Consider the following 17,057-nt stretch of genomic DNA (forward strand, 5'->3'; position numbering starts at 1 on the left):
CATCTGCCTCTGCCTCCTGAGTGCTGGGATTACAGGCTTTAACCTAGATGTGCTGAGACGGGGAAAGACCTGCCTTAGATCCAGATCTTGCGGTGGGAAGACACACCTTTAATCCAATCTAATCTGGGCCACGCCTTCTGCTGGAAGCCTGCATAGGGATTTAGAAGGAAGACTCTGCTCTTTGCCTGCTTTCCCTCACCTTGCTAGTACAGACATTCCTTCACTGGCTTTAGAGCCTACTTCCCTGGGATTCCAGGGTCTACTGAAGATCAGCTGAGACTCCAACCTCATGGACTGAGCAACTACTGGATTCTTGGATTTCATAGCCAGCCATTGTTGGGTTAGCTGGACCAAAGTCTAAATCATCCTAATAAATACCCCTAGAAAGGGGTATAGAGAGATTCCTTCTGTAAGTTCTGTTATTTTAGAGAACCCTGACTAACCCAGTCAGTATAGTTATATATGAAGGACACATTAGTGAGCCATCACATATATTCAGTTGTTTAATAATATCAGACTCTTGCCTGCTGTGTTTTTTTGCATGTCATCCTTGTGTACACATGTATGTAGGCCTGAGATTGATGAAGGTGTCTTTCTCTTCACTGTCCACCTCATACACGGAGGCAAGGTCTCACATACGCACTCAAGCTCAGTGCTCGCTGTCCTGGCTAGTCCGGCTGGCTAGCCTGTGCAGATGCTCCATGGCTCTGCCTGCTTTGTGCTGACATTACAGGTGTGCCACCATGTGCACCTGGCTTTCAGTTCTGGACACCCACGCTCTAGTCCTCACACTTGCACTACAATCCATTTCCCCTCAAGTCACGCCCAGGCCCCCGTCCACATTTTAAATAATTGTTTCTTCACAGATTTACCTTTGCAGCTCACAATCAAAAAAAGTGTACAGGAATTCTTAAAATGAAAGCAATCTTCCCAACAAAACCCCTTAAATCTTCCAACAGTGAGTTCTCAGGGCCTTCAAATATAGCAGACCTCCTTAAGGAAAGCAATTTACTTAAGCTATGTTTTAAAAGAACTTAAAAAAAAAACTATTTAAGGAATAACTAGTTTGGGAAAGTGGCATTTGAGAAATTCTCTTTTTTGCTAGCAGGAGCTGAGAGGGGTGAGCAGCAGTGAGAGACCGCGATGGAAATAGCGCTCAGCCTCCGAGATGCTGGAGAGCACCAGTGTCTGACTCCAGAGTACGTGCTGGTCTGAGGCCACGTGCCGCAGACTGAGACTTCAGCAGATAAAGTCCTGGCAGGGGGGACTGGCTGGAAAAAAATCACTATCATAATTTCTCAAGCCAAAGGACATGGCAAGAATAAAACTCCTGCAAAGAGTGCGTGATTAGCGAGGACTCTAGCTGATGTTATAAGGTGGTTAAGTTGGGTAATGAAGAATGCCATCACAGGCAGTGAAACTACAAGTGAGTGTCTTGGCCACAGGGCTGCCAGAGGCTGGAACGCTGTCGCTGTCGGAATGGAGATTTCCTGTATGTCATCAGTTAGAAACCTGACTCCTAGAGGCAGTTGAACTTCCTGATTACCACCTCTAGGCAACTTAAGAGGAAGCTACTGATGAGAGCCCTTTGACATTTAGTGGCTATGATTGCCAGAAAAACAAGACAGAAAATCTCTTTTGATATATCCTAAAGGTAACTATATATACAGGTTGGGAACAGAGAAGGGTTATTCTTCCCTACAAGACACGTATTCTTGCCACAGACAGCCTCTAAGGGTCTGGGAAGCCTCTGGAACGGACTGCACACACTTGTTTGAATCATGTGTACATTTTATGGGAGAATGTTTTTATTCCCTCCACAGTCTCAAAGGAACTCAGGACCCAACTAAGGTGAAGTCATGAGAATACAATATCTAAAGACGCATTTACGTCTTTAGATATGGTGCCACTTCTCTCAGGAAGTTAAAGTAGGTAAGGGGGAGTGGGGAGATGGCTCAGAGGTTAAGAGCACTGTCTGTGCTTCCAAAGGTCCCGAGTTCAATTCCCAGCAAAGATATGGTGGCTCTAGAATGATATCTGATGACCTCTTCTTGCATGCAGATACACATGTAGGCAGAACATTATATATATAATAAAAATATAAATCCTAAAAAAAAAGTAGGTAAAGAGGGATCGACTGTTCACATGTGAACATGCGCACTGGTAGTAAACACATATGAGTGCACGTCTTTGTGTGTGGTATCTGCGTGTGTGTGTGCATGGCAGTGATGCTCATGACTGGACAGGAAGGTTGGAGACACTGGAGTCCTGTGCTTTTTTTTCTGCTGTATTCCCGAGTTAAGGCCTCTCACTGAACCAAGAACGTACCACTTTTCAGATGGGACTGATGGGTGGCAAGCCCCAGGGACCCTACCATCTTAGTTTCCACAGTACCGAGGTTGCTGGTGTTGTGGGTCATGCCCAGCCTTTTGCATAGGGCCTGGGAATCTGAACTCAGGGCTTCATGTTTGCACAAGTACTCTTACCCACTGAGCCATCTCCCCACACCAAGGAAACAAAGTATGAATATTATCTTTCTGTTTTCTTTGTTGAGAAAGGACATCATATATCCCAGGCTGGCCTGGAACTTGTTCGGTAGCCAAGAGTGAACCTAAATTCCAGATCTTCCTGTTCTTACCTCCCTCGTGGTGGGAAAACAGATGGAGGCCACCATTTCTGGCTTGTTTTGCAGAAGTATCTGAATACTTGCAAATCCCTCTGGCTTCAAAGGATAATATAACTCCCAGGCAGATTAACTCCCAGGCAGCCAGAACAAGGCCACTGCAGCTTCTCTGCCCATCACTGCAACTGCCCTTTGAGAGAAGAACTGGCTCAGTAGTGTTCACACCTCTGCAAGAGAGTCACTGTGGATGAGGTGAGTGGAGGAAAAACTGCATGGAGTCTAGGAAACCACTGTTTTGGAAGGATGTCAGGAAATCAAATGTGGGAGTTGGAAAGATGGCTTAGGGGTTAAGAGCAAGTGCTGCTCTTGCAGAGGACCCAGGTTTGGTTCCCAGCACCCAGATCACACAGTTCACAAACACCTGTAACTCCTGCTCCAGAGGATCCCAGGCCTTTGGCCTCCACAGAACCCTGCACTCACAAGCATACTCCCACACAGCACACACACCAAAATAAATAAATAAAAAGAACTTAAGTGCCATGCAGCCTAAAACAAAATCTCCTGGCCTTACTACTTTGAGAGGAGACTCGGTGACCATGTGAGACACCATGCCCATCTGCAGCTAGGACATCCAGCAGATAGGTAGGTGCTGGGGACCTGGCTGGTTCATAACTGGAGGAAGAAGCCAGGCTTGGTGGCGCATGCCCATAATCCCAGCACTCAGGGAGGCAGAGGCAGGCAGATTGCTGTGAATTTGAGGCCAGCCTGGTCTACAAAGTGAGTCCAGGACAGCCAGGGCTACACAGAGAAACCCTGTCTTAGAAACCAAAAAAACACTACAAAACAAAACTGGAGGAAGAAGCTTTTCACAAGCTACTGATGTGGACTCACATACACTATATTAAATTCAAATTGTCTGCAAGATGCTGATAGAACCAGGTGTGGTGTACGGATCTGTGAAGTCAGGAGAATAAAAAGTTCAAGGGCATCCTTGGCTACATAAACTAAGAAGCTTGGGATACATAGGAGGCTGTTTCAAAAACAAACAAATAAAAATGCTTTTAGTGATTTTTTTTTTTTTTTTTGGAAACAGTTTTATGTACCTCAAGATGGCCTTGAACTTGCTATAAGCAGAAACAGACCTCAAACTCCTGACCCTCTTGCCTTGAGGACTCAAGAGCGACAACACTCATTTCTCAAATGATTTCTATACTGTCCTTTAATTATGAATTTTTAAGATTTATTTATTTATTACAGCATTTTGCTTGCATGTGTGCCTGGGCACCAGATCTCACTATAGATGGTTGTGAGCCACCATGTGGTTGCTGGGAATTGAACTTAGGGCCTTTGGAAGAACAACCAGTGCTCTTAATCTCTGAGCCATTTCTCCAGCCCCAGTCCTTTTATTAAACTGAGTTTTTGTTGTGCACCCAGTTGGTGACTGTTGGAATAAGGTCCAGGAATGAAGCCATGTGATGAGAATTCTGACTGCTTGTGAGCACACTCCAAGAAAACAGGAGTTTTGGTGACCTCACTTTCTTCAAAACATGGAATGTGTTTTTGTGCTCCTCCCAGATGAAGCAGACAGGAGTGAGTTTACTTCAGATTATTCTTTATTGCTTGCTGTTGTTATTCAAATAAATATTTAACTATCTTTTATATGCCTCTATGGAAAAACACTGTTCCACACGTGACTTGTCCTGGTGATTGGATACAGCTTGAACGCATGACGACTTTACCCGTGTGACCTTTCTCAACCATCAGAGTATAAGTTGTCTGATGCTTTGAATGAAGTTGGCTATTGCATGAGACTTCAGTCTGCCTTATTTATCGGCTCCGTTCTCCCGGGTCCCACCACCTCTAGAGAGGTGACAGTGACATTCCTGGAGCTCTCCTTGGATCTATGGATTAAAGCATCTTTGCATAAGGCACCACTATGTCCCACAGATGCGTGTTTTCTGAAAATTTACATTTATCAAAACCGTAACTTCCCCTGTCACTTAGAGGCTAAAGAAATAAGGTTGTTGGTCTCACCACAACAGATCAGGATCTCCAAATTTCAGTATCTATCCTGGCAGCTTAACATTTAGCACTCATATCATACTGCCATGTTGATTATTATTTTTAAAAAAGATTTATTAGTGTTAATTTTCTGCATGTGAGTGCTTTGCTCGTATGTGTGTCTGTGCACCACAGGCATGCCTGCTGCCCACAGAGGTCAGAAGAGGGCATCTTCTGGAACTGGAGTTAGAGTTGTGAGCTGCTGTGTACCAAGCACTAGGAATTGAACTCAGGTCCTCTGCAAGAGCAGCAGGTACTCTTAACCACTGAGCAATCTCTCCAGTCCTGCAGTTTATTTCTGTGATGAGTGACTTTGTTGTTTCTATTCTTTTTTAGAGAGGCAGTAGCACGGAAAATAAAGCACTTTCATGAGCTTGTAAAGCTCTGTTACTGAACAGCTTATGGCGTTCTTGCACTTAGAAGTCGCTATGGTAATATCACACAGACATCCAATTCGTCGGGACAATTTGTCCTTTAACTATGGCAAGTGACTCTCTTTATGTGTGATAAATAAGGAACTTAAAAGTAGGCATTTCTAAATAGGAGATAGGATCTGACTTCACAGACATTTTCACCACTAGTGAGAATCCGGATTCCCAGAAAAGAAGCCACACCTGTGTGAAAGAGCCTACAAGGCCGACTGACTGACCAGGACTTCCCGGACTGTGGAAAGATAAAAGTTGCAAATTCGGAGACAAAATCATCTTGGGTAATCTTTAGTACCCCATCCCCTCTTCCTGCCATGAACTTGCAGTGACCTTTTTGCTTCTGCTTTCTGAGTTTTAGAATTACAGGCATGTACCACCTTGCCTGGCTCCTTGGCCTTCTTATATGAAGCTTTCTGCAAGCGCACTCCTAGTCTTCCACCAGCCCTGAAGCTCTTGTCAGCAGACAGCGTCTGAAAACTACAGCAGAGATCCCCACATAGCCATAAGCCACCTCTCTCCTGGTTCTACTGCTGTGTCAAATGCCTTGTTCTCATTCTTGACTGATGATTTGTTTTCGTTCTGTAACTATAAAGACTTCATGGAACCATTTCCACACTGGAACTCGCTATTTGGAGCAACCCCAATCCGTGCTGCGACGGCATGGCCACTCAATTAATCTCAACTATATAAAGCATCTCTTAAGTCCAGTTGAAGAGAAATCTGCTTTTTCAAGGACAGATAGAAGAAATTCCTCTCTAACAGTTACTGTGTCTCTACCCTCTGTTTAATTAAAACAAAAGAAAAATATTGTGTGTTGGTGAGAAGTGCTAGGAAGAAGAATTGCAAAATGCTTTGGGTGGTTAATGTGTGTTTTCTCTGAAAGGCTAGGGACCTCTATCGGCTCTGTTTTACCTCACAGTAAATGCAGGGTCCTTTGAGACAAATCCCCTGGCCATAATGATAGGATTAAAAGCCAGTTATTAGAGCTGAAGGAGTGGAAAAGGAAATGCAGTGAAACTCATAAAAACAATAAAGCACTTCAAAGCTGGTGCTGATCCAGCAGAGACCAGGCCACCAATGTGAGGGAGTGCTGATGTCAGGGTCAATAGACATGATCAAAGGGCCTCTGCAAGAAGCCGTCCTGCCTCCTGTCCCTCCGCTCATTCCCAACAAAATAAACCTGCTTTACAAATGATGACTGGGGCATCATGCTGGCTTCCAGAAAGACCCTGACTGGATGACTAGAACTGCAAATGAAGACCCTTCACGTCTGTAAACTCCAGAAAGAGTTTGTTCTCGAAGGAGGAGAGTGACAGGGTAGCGGTTTAGTCATAACTGAAAACAATGTGTTTATACTCAAAGAGAAAGCCCTGCAATCTTTACTCCTCTACTCTGTCCAAACATATATTCCCATGCTGCTGAGGAAAAAAATCAACAGTGATCTAGTTTTTCTCTGCAGGCTCAGAGAAAAGAGAACAAAACAAATCAGCTCTACTCTGGTTTAAAACAAAAGCAAAAAATAAAATAGAATAAATACAGAAATAAAATGTGGGCTGGTAAGACGGCTTAGGCATGGGGGTAAAAGTAGCTGCTGCCCATTCTGCCAACCTGAGTTTGACCCCTAAGACCCACACAGTGGAAGGAAAGAACAGAAGCACAGAAAGAACAACTTGTCCTTTGACTGGTACATACAAAGTACATATCCACTTTTCTGTGCAAATATATATGTTTGCATGCAGCTTCTCAACTGAAAAAGGAGCACTGAGCTGGGTAGTGCTGGCACACGTCTTTAATCGCATCACTTGAGAGGCAGAGGTGAGCTCGAGGCCAGTCTGGCCTACAGAGTGAGATCCAGCATAGCCATGGCTACACAGAGAAACCCTGTCTTGAAAAAACAAAAACAAACAAACAAGAAAACAAAAAGGGGCACTGCAGCAATGATATCTCGAAGGAGTAGAAATAATCCTTATTTTCAAGAAGTACCTTATAGTAGAAGGAAGTAGGTAGCTCCTTAAAGGAAAGGCCAGCAGGAATTTGGAATATTTCGTTTAGCAGAAAGCAAGGAAGCCTTCCTAGAAATATAGGGATAGTGGCTGAAGAGATGGTTCAGTAGATGAGAGTTAGTGTTGGGTAAACTTGAGGCCCTCAGTTCAAATAACAAGCACCCATGTCCAAAGACAGTAACCTGTGCCTGTACCCGCTGCACTGTGGGGTGTGGGCACGGGAGGGGGTCACTGGCACTTGCTGGGTGTCATGAGAAGACTGTCTCAATGGAATGAGGGTGTGTTATAGAGCAGAGCACCTGGTCTTCTCTTCTGGCCTTCCCCCGCACGTGTTCTTAAAGATATGGGCACCTTTTACTACACGCACACACGCACACATAATTATAAAGGTTCTTTACAAAAAATGCAGCTAATAAATATAGACTAATGATAAAGCTAGAAAGTCAAAAGCATCACTCAGAACCAATTCAGGCAAAAGCCACTGATGGAAGCTAAAACCACCAGAGAGGTATAGGCTCTCCAAGTGTTAGTTACAGTCACTTGCCACAGTTTTTTGGAAAGTAGCTGCTCACCACACAGGACCGATCACAGTTACCACTAGGGTCTGTCTTCTTTTATTAATAACTTTTGGTTGGTTTTGTTTTTGAGACAGGATTTTGCTATGTAGCTCAGATTGGCTAGATTTCTACATAGTCCAGGCTGGCCTTAACTTCACCATCTTCATGACTCAGCCCCAGTGAAAAGCTTTTCATTTTTCTAGTCAGCATTTCAATCTTTTCCTTTATTATGTGTGTATTTTGAGGCACACTTCTATCCTTCCCTATCTTCAAGGTCATAAAAACATTTTCTCTAGTAGTATCTTCTAAAGGTTAGATTCTATTCAGGTTGTTTTTCAAGAGAGCTGAGCATTAAATTCTGAAACGGTTAGAAAATATAAACTGGTACAGTAGCAAAATTAAGTTTTGCTTCTTCAAGCTTTTCAAGAACATAATAGAATTGTTATTTAAAATGATATGTAATAAGGTGCATTTTCCAGTTATTAAAAATGTAGAGAAAGGAGCTGGAGAGATGACTCAGTGGCAAAGTACTTGCTATGAAAGCACAAGGACCTTGGTCTGGGTGCCCGGCACCCAGGCAAAAGCTCAGTATGGTGGTACAAGCTCATAGCCTCTAGCACAGGAGACACGGTTCTCAAAGTGACAAGGGCAGATCCTGTTTCAACATGAAGTGAAAAGCAATAGAGGAAGGCATCGGATGTTGACCCTTCACACACACACACACACACACACACACACACACACACACACACACACAGTGGGGGTAAGGGGAGAGAGGGAAAACACAAATAACTGAGTAAAACAGCAGAAAAGGATGAGTCACGCTTGCTTACATGAGTGAACACGGCATCCTTGAGATCCTCACAACTGTCTCTTGGGGTCCATGCTTCAGCGAACTGCAGAAAACCCCACTTCTCCTTGTCATCTTCTGTAGCCTGGAGTTTCTCCTTCCTGCCATTCAGTGTGCTCCCTGTGACCTGAGCCTGTGGGGGAGAAACGATGAAGCTCTGACCACAGTCACCCCAAAGCTGACAATCTCTGATGAGTGCCTCGACTTTGCACTGAAGTCTTAAAGTTATCCACTGAGAAAAGTCTTAGTGCTTTACCAGATCATGGCTTTAGCAGTATGGTTACTTAAACGACCATTTTCAGTTTCCAACTGCCACCTGATGCAGTGGGCAGAGCGGGAAAGCTGGCCCTGCAGTGCTGGAAAGCACACCGTGGTGCTGCGGTGCAGCAGAGCTGGCCGTCCCCAAATCTACCCCAGGGAGGAACTGCTGGAGAGAGGGCCGGCCCTGCACAGCCAACACTGCAGGGTCTCTGTGACACGGGGCAGCAGTCCCGGCGAGGACCAGAAGCCAGAGGCCTCGCACCCGACCAGTGACACATCACAACGAACACTTGCAAGGAAAGCTGTGTGGACAAGAGGGTGTGCTGTGGGCCACAGTGTGACACACGGCAGCTCCCATGAGGACATGTCTTCTGTGCTTTGTTTCAGTTTTGTTTTGGAGGGGAGGTTGCAAGGGCAGAGGGCAGAGGGCACATACAAAGGGATGAGGAGATGAGTGGGACTGGGTGCATGACTTGAAACTCACAGAGGATCAATAAAAAAATTAAAGAAACACCCCAAAAAACAAATTATAGTGCAACTACCAACTGTTTAGGGAGATTTAACAGAAACATGATATGATATTCACTTTCCTCATGAATTTTTTGTTTTAATGTTTATGTACTTAAGACTTTTCCCTAAACATTCTATAATGTTTAGGTCATTCTATAATGACCACTCTTCAGAACTCACTGCAAAGAATGTTTCTCTGAGCCTCTCCCCATTTTGTTGCATTCTGTCCTCTTGGTGGTGACTTAGAGGGCAGCATCTTTGAGAACTGAGTAGGTCATGAAGGCGGGGCCCACTTCCATGGGATTAGTGGCAGAAAGCATTTCTATTTATTTTGATGGTATTTTGCTAAAGTAGCCCAAAGTTCTTATATAGAAATTGATGTCCAAAAGTACGGCTGCTGCCTGGGAGTGTGGGAGGGTTTACAAAGTGGGTGATGGCAGAGGCTGGAGCGTAAGTGTGCATGCTAGATAATTCCATAAAGGGAATGTTAAAGCTATTACAAGTCAACAAGGAGGGCGACAGAGAAAGATCTCTCTTCTTAAAGACACCCACACAATCATGAACTGAATGGCACTGGGAACAGAGACGTTTCAGATGACAGGGAGGAACATGCTATTGAACACTGGAGGAAAGGTCACTTTGGTCAAAAGCCAAGAACTTAACTGCATGGACAATGTCTTGTTACTTCTGAAAGAAAGAACTTGCAGGCAATGAGACCACATCTCACTGAGGTTTCTGAGGACATGCTGAAGGAGCAGCATGTTTCCTTTTGACTATCTGTGGTAAATGCAAGAAGAGAGAAATATAGACAGAATTGTGAAGCAAAAAGGTAACAATTTAAATTTGGGGAAATTCTGAGCTCATCAAGACTGAATGAACAAATGAGAAAAACTGTTTTGAAGAGAACACTGAGGTCTGTCTAAGTGGCCATTTGGTGTAACAGGTGGCATGGGCATGAACTGCAAACTTAACCAGTCAACTTAATAAGAGTGAGAAGCAGATAGGGCGGCATCAGCAGAAGCAGTGTCAGCTGGGAGGGAAGCAACCAGACAATACAACCGAGTAAGGGAAGCCTTCCGGAACTGCACAGACCTGAGCACAGCACTACTTGACTGGAATACAAAGAAAGGAAGAGAGGCTACAAAGGCAATTCAGGGAGCGCCAGGGTGCTGGGCAGGGTGGCAAGGTGCAGGATAGACTGTCCTCCATGGGATTTTAAACACCCATAGTGAGGGAGCTCTGGAGTTGTGATCTCCCTCCACCCTGACAGAACCTGAAAGCCGAGACAGGCGGAGCCACTGCAGACTGTGTGGCCAGTGCCTAGCTAAGACAGGCTGTCCCCGTCCCAGCGCATCTACCGGCAGGGCAGTTGGTGGCCTGGAGGACAGTACAGGGCCAGAGATGCCTTACTCAATTTACCCTGTGAGGTGTTAAGACTTCTAGGGACCAGTTCCTTTCCACTTTCCTTTTTCTGCCTCTTGGCATGAATGAGCATTCTAGACATCTCTCCCACAGTGGTAGTTTGGAAGCATATAAAGTAGTTGGTTTCTCAGATTCACAACTGGAGAGGAACTTCACCTCCAGATGAGTCTCATCCATATCCAACTTAGATAATATTTATATGAGATGTTGAGATGTTGGATAGAATGAATGAATGCATTTTGCATATGAGAAGCCCATGGATTTTATGGGCACAGATAATGGTTAGTTTTACAACTGGATGCAACCTAGAATCAGCTGGAAGCATCTTGATAAGGATTGCCTAGATCAGGTTGGCCTGTGGGCATGCATGTGAGGCTGTGTTTCTAACTGGGTGGTACTATTCGTGGGCTGGGCTCTGGATGGAGGAAAAGTGAAAAAAGGAGGTGAACAGTTAGCATGCATTCATTTCTCCCTGTTCTCGACTATGGATATGATTTCATTAGCTGCTTCATGCTCCTACCTTGCTTTCTCCTCAATGATTGGATGTTACCTGGAGTTAAAAGATGAATAAACCCTTTCTTCCCTAAGTTGCTTTTAGTGTTTTTTTTTGTTTTGTTTTAAATCAGGGCAACAAAAATGAAACTAGAAGACAGGGTAAAATGTAATAGACTAAAAATGTCTCTCCAAAATTCATATACTGAAACGCTAACAACTGATGTGATGGTATTAGGAGGTGGAGACTTTGTTAGTTATGGGGTGGAGCCATGACTGAAACCTCGGGATGAAAGAGTTTTTATTCGGCTTATCCTTTCACATCACTGTTCTTCATCAAAGAAAGTCAGGACAGGAAATCAAATAGGGCGGGAACCTGGAGGGCTGCTTACTGGCTTGCTCCTCGTGGTTTGCTTATCCTGTTCTTATAGAACCCAGGACCATGGGCATAGGAATGGAACCACCCACAATGGGCTGGGCCCTCCCCCAAAAATCACTAATTAAAAAAATGTCCTGTAGGCCTGCTACAGCCTGGTCTTATGAAAACATTTTTTCAAGTGAGGTTTCTTTTTCTCTGACACTCGCTTGTGCTGACATAAAGCTAGCCAGCACAAGACCTCACAAATGAGATCACTGCCCTTATAAAATGAGAAAATTTTCATTTTCTTTCAACCATATGAGGTTTCAACAGGAAGTCTTATCCAACTTGACCAGGCTGGCTCCCTGATGTCACTAACCATCCTCCAGAAACAGGTGGAATATGCTTCCATTTATCACTTACCACCCAGTGTATCGTATTTGTTACAGCATCCTCCTCTTAGTCAGGCCTCTTCTGTGAGCGTCCTTCAGTGTTGGGCAAAGGAGACGGCTCAGGAGAGGGCCCAGGCTACTCTCTGCTAACGTTACTTGCAAACTCAAGAATCTTTTGGAAAAGACTCAGTAGTCTCGTCTCAGTCACAGAAAAACAGACGTGGTGCTTCAAACGTTAGGTCTAGCTGCTCCTAGCCTCACTTCTAAAGCACTGGAGGCAGCTGTGAAAGCACCCGTGAAGCCTGTGTGAGCCACGTGCAAGGCCCTGAGTTCAACCTCAGCACTTGAGAAAATTAGGAGGAATAAAAAACAAAAAATAACCCCTAAACAAACAAACAAACGGAAAAGGGCTTCCACAATACCTAGAGATGTCAGAGGACCCAAGGTGGTTTCCTTGAACCCACAGCCCCTATAATTCCAGCTTCAGGGGACCTGATGCCTTTGTCTGGCCTCCATAGACCCCTTCACTCATGTGTACCTACCCCCACATGGATATACATACACCAAGGTAAAGATAAAGCTTGGATTTCCATGCATGGAAGCTGATGTCTTGGTGTGACAGGCCGGCAAGAAGTGAAGAGCGGAGACCTTAATGATCTGAGTCTCTATTAGTGTTATCGTGGCACACTTGAGCAGCCTTTGCTGGCACACATTAGAACTCAGCCTCCTGACTCACGCAGTGCGCGGACTGTAATGAAGACAGTGGAAACTCGAACACTACCTTTCGATTCAGCATTGCCCACATCAGGCTGTCCAGAGTGCCCTCTGCAATAAGGTAGTGGATATTCACAGAACTGCACTGTCCAATTCTGTGAGCGCGGTCTTCGGCTTGTTTGAGGTGGCCCGGGTCCCAATACAACTCAGCAAAGACGACGTGACTGGCCGCAGTAAATGTCAAGCCCTAAGCAAAACAAAGCAGAGTAACTGAGGCACGCACACGCTGAGCCGAGACGTGCTCGTGCAGGTGGTATGAGACTCACATGGCACAAAGCTTTCTTGAACACATTAAAAGGAGAGAAAATAAGTGTCAACTGGATAGCCTAGAGCCATCCGGGAAGGGAGTGGACAGTCGCGCTCAGGGCAGCCTGGCTGCGGGCATGCCTGTGGGGAACCATCTTGATTGCTAACTGATGTAACTGTGGCAGCAGCACTCCCTGGGCTTGTGGTCCTGCGCTCTGTGAGAAAGCCAGCTGAGCATGAGTGACAAAAGAAGCGAACAGTGTGCCTGCTTCCAGTCCCGCTGGAGTTCCTGGCCTGGCTTCCCTCGGGTATGGACCATAACCTGTAAGCTGAAATAAATCCTTCCCCCCCCCCCCAAAATTGCTTCTGGTTAAAGTGTTTTTACCACACCAACAGAGATGAAACTAGAACACCAAAAAATTAAAAAAAAAGTAAGTCATGCACCTTAAGACAAATAAGGAAGATTAAACTTATCAACAGCAAGCGAAGACTACTTATTCCAAGACATACAAGTGAACTACAAGAGAACATATTTGAAAGACATTTCAGTAGGCAGGCTGATGGGAACTGTACATACAAACAAAACCACCTTATCCTCTGGTGATGAGTTAGACTCACTTTACTGCTGGAAAACCTAACAAAATACATTATGAAAAGAGAATATAATTTGTAACACATGGTATCCATGGCAACTAGGCAGCAAGCACTGACATGTTCTTCATTTCATTCCAACCACTATGCTGCAGCGTGAGACAACGTGTCTCTTGGCATGCGATTTCCTCCTGCAAAATCTCCCAGGGGTAACTCCAAGCCCTGAAGTGTACTGCTTCTCATCTCTGTGTCAGACCGCTGCTGCATTCTCTGCACACCTGGCTTTTGCACGAACCTGAAACACTGTGGCAGCAAAGTGTTAAGTCTTGTTTTATAGCCAACACATGAAATAAGGCAAACTGCGCAGATGAGAATGTGTCAAGATGCATCAGTTCCAAGACCAGGCTGAGTGAACTTTGAGTGCATGACTATGGCCACAATGGTGTGGAAGCGGGTGAGCTCAGCTTGCCTTAGGAATACGGTTTTCCCCATGTTGTTCACAGACACTTGAGCTTCTGTGAGGGAGGCATTTTTGAGACTGTTACACTATTATTTTTACTTTACTTAAAATTTTTTGAGTTATAACTAAATCATATGATCATTCATTAAATAGGGAAACAAATTCCTTTTAAATTAGTCACTTCATAAAATGGGTCAGGAGTAATGAAAAACAGTATAAAACTAAACAAAATATTAAAGCTGAGTTGTTATTTATGACACCAAAGCCATATTAAGAGCAATACTGAAAAAAAACAAGTAGTATTATCAGATGGCCACTGCTAAGCTTGTAAAAAGCATATGACCAGGAGCCAGGAAATGCTTGCCTGCAAACATCGGGACCTGAGTTCTTGTCCCCGTGTAGAAAGCTGAGTGTGACGGTGTGTGCTTGCAGTTCTAGTGCTCAGGAGGTGGGGCTGGACAGCTTCCGGGGGACCTACTGCCAGTCAGCATAGCTCTCAAATCCACACGAAACACCAAAAAAACAAAACAGATGTATGTGCTGGGTGGTGGTGGTGGCGCATGCCTGTAATCCCAGCATTCAGGAGGCAGAGGAAGGTGGATCTCTGTGAGTTCGAGGCTAGCCTGGTCTAAAGAGTGAGTTTCAGGACAGCCATGGCTACACAGAGAAACCCTGTCTCAAAAAACCAAAAACCAAACCAAACCAAACTGAAACAAAACAAAACAAAATCCAAGGTACAAAAAGCCCTCCAATGGTGGTGCACACTTTTAATCTCAGCACTCAGTGGGTAGAGGCAGGCAGAAGTCTGAGGGCTCAAGGCCAGCCTGCTCTACATAGTGAGTTCCAGGACAGAAAGGGCTACAAAGAGAGACGCAAACCTCCACAAACAAACAAACAAACAAACCAACCAACCAACCAAGTACCAAACAAACAAAGTAGATAATTCTGGAGTTATAATCCCTGGCCCCTGAGATCCACGTTTGGCCTCCACATGTATGTGTACACACACACACACACAAGCATGAGTGTGCACACATCACCATGCTCACAAGATCACCATCACTCTAAGGAATAGACAATCTACAATATGGGATGTCACCTAGAACAAAGCCCTCCCTTCTCTTTTTTGTCCTTATGAGATCAGTTGTCACGTATATAAGTGCTGATTTATGTAAGAGCTTCAGGAACACAAAGTTGAATAAAATATGAGTGCCGTGTACATTCTTCATTTCAAGATGTCATTTATTTTTAATTACATTTTAAGCTTATAATAGCCCTGGCTCTCCTGCCTGGTTTCATCTTATTTATCCCCTGACAGAAGCACTCACTCATGTCTAATTTTAGGTTCTTGGTAATAGCATCTGTGGCTGGAATACTCTAACCGATACATAGTCAGATTGTAGGGACTTCAATCAAACATGAAGGAAGTCCTTAGACAACTCCTAGGCTTACCATGACACCTGTCTATCAGCGGGCAGGCTGGACTGTGATGGTTTGACTACCAATGGGCCCCACAGCTTATGTATTTGAATACTTGGGCCTTCCCTGGTGGAGCGGTTTGGAAAGGTTAGGAGGTGTGGCCTTTTTGGAGGAGGTGTGTCACTGGGGCAGGCTTTGAAGTTTCAGAAAGCCAAGCCATTCCCAGTTAGGCTCTGTCTTGTGCGTCAAGATGGAAGCTCCTGGCTGCTGGTACCACAGCCCCATGCCTGCCTGTGCTTACTGTGCTCCCGGCCATGATGGGTAGGACTCTAACCCTCCGGAACCATAAGCCCCAAAGTACATCCCCACTTTTAAATTTTATAGATTGTCTTGGTCCTTTGAAGGAGGAATGTGAGCTGCTTCCCCTGGATAAAAGATTTTAGCTTGGAGGCCAGGTGTGGTGGTGCATGATTTTAATTCTAGTGCTTGGGAGGCAGAAGCAGGTGAATCTGACAGCCTGGTCTACAAAGTGAATTCCAAGACGGCCAGGGCTGTTACACAAAGAAATAAAAGGCAAAATTCTGGAAGAAACCAGATGTAGTGGTGCATGCCTTTAATCCCAGCACTCTGAGAGGCAGAAGCAGGCAGATCTCTGTGAGCCCAAGGCCAGCCTAGTCTACAAAGTGAGTTCCAGGTGTGCCCGAGATGACAAAGTGAAACCTCATTTCAAAAACAAGCAGACAAACAAAACAAAGGGCCAGAAGGGATGTGGTCCTAAGAACATCGTGGGGGCTATTCCTGTGCAGTGAAAGAGTCCACATGAGAAAACACTCATTCACTAACTGCGTGTGCATGCACAGAGGTCAGGACGGCCTGGGTCACTTTGGCTTGAGTGGCCACTGGTAGAATGTCTATCCACAATGGCTGACTCCACACCCATGCTCATGGGTAGTGCTAACTGAACTCAATGGGTTATTTGGGGGGTAGGGGGGTGGGAGAAATGAAGTTAGGAGAGAGATATGTTGGAGGAGGGTGAGGGGAGCAGAAGAAAGCGGGTATGGGGCAGACATGACTAAGATACCTATAAACATGTATGAAAATTTCAAAGAATAAAAGTAAGAGGCCGACTTCTATTATATTTTCTAGCACTCTTAAGTACAATGAATACTACAATAGACATCCAGATATACAATTATAATTTTATAAATCAAAGTTGGAATTAATGGACTTTTTGTAATATCCACGCCATTTTGTTATCAAACAGGACCCGTACCTGGCCAGCAGCCTGAATGCTCAGGATAGCCACCCGGGTATTGGGATCCTTCTGAAACTGATTCACCAGATGAATCCTTTCTGAAGACGGCACACTTCCATCTATCCTGATGTAACGAGCCTAGCATCAACAAGGGAAATTAGCGAAATTAGACATGCCCTATGCAGCCTTATTTTATACCTACCTTAATAGTCATATGAAGATGCAAACTGGTTAAAATGGTATATCAGCAATGTTATACAGTAAGAATCTTAACAAAATATAACAATTTCTTACTTAAAATTTTTATTACACATATTACTGTGGTGTGTGTGTTGTGTGTGTGTGTGTGAGAGAG

General features: G+C 44.6%; 1 protein-coding gene across 5 annotated transcripts in view; it reads right to left on the reverse strand.

The window, feature by feature from the left end:
* Zranb3 (zinc finger RANBP2-type containing 3) overlaps window positions 1-17,057 on the reverse strand; it is a 127,277-nt gene that overhangs the window by 27,583 nt on the left and 82,637 nt on the right. For all 5 annotated transcript variants that reach the window (XM_055602132.1, XM_055602118.1, XM_055602125.1 and 2 more), the window contains 3 exons: window positions 16,721-16,840; window positions 12,739-12,918; window positions 8,506-8,655 (listed from right to left, as the gene is read on the reverse strand). In XM_055602132.1, the coding sequence (XP_055458107.1) occupies window positions 8,506-8,655; window positions 12,739-12,918; window positions 16,721-16,840 (450 nt within the window). The remainder of the gene's footprint in view (window positions 1-8,505; window positions 8,656-12,738; window positions 12,919-16,720; window positions 16,841-17,057) is intronic.

Source organism: Psammomys obesus, unplaced genomic scaffold (genome assembly GCF_907164565.1).
Source record: "Psammomys obesus unplaced genomic scaffold, mPsaObe1.curated_primary_1811, whole genome shotgun sequence".
Classification (NCBI taxonomy): Eukaryota; Metazoa; Chordata; class Mammalia; order Rodentia; family Muridae; genus Psammomys; species Psammomys obesus.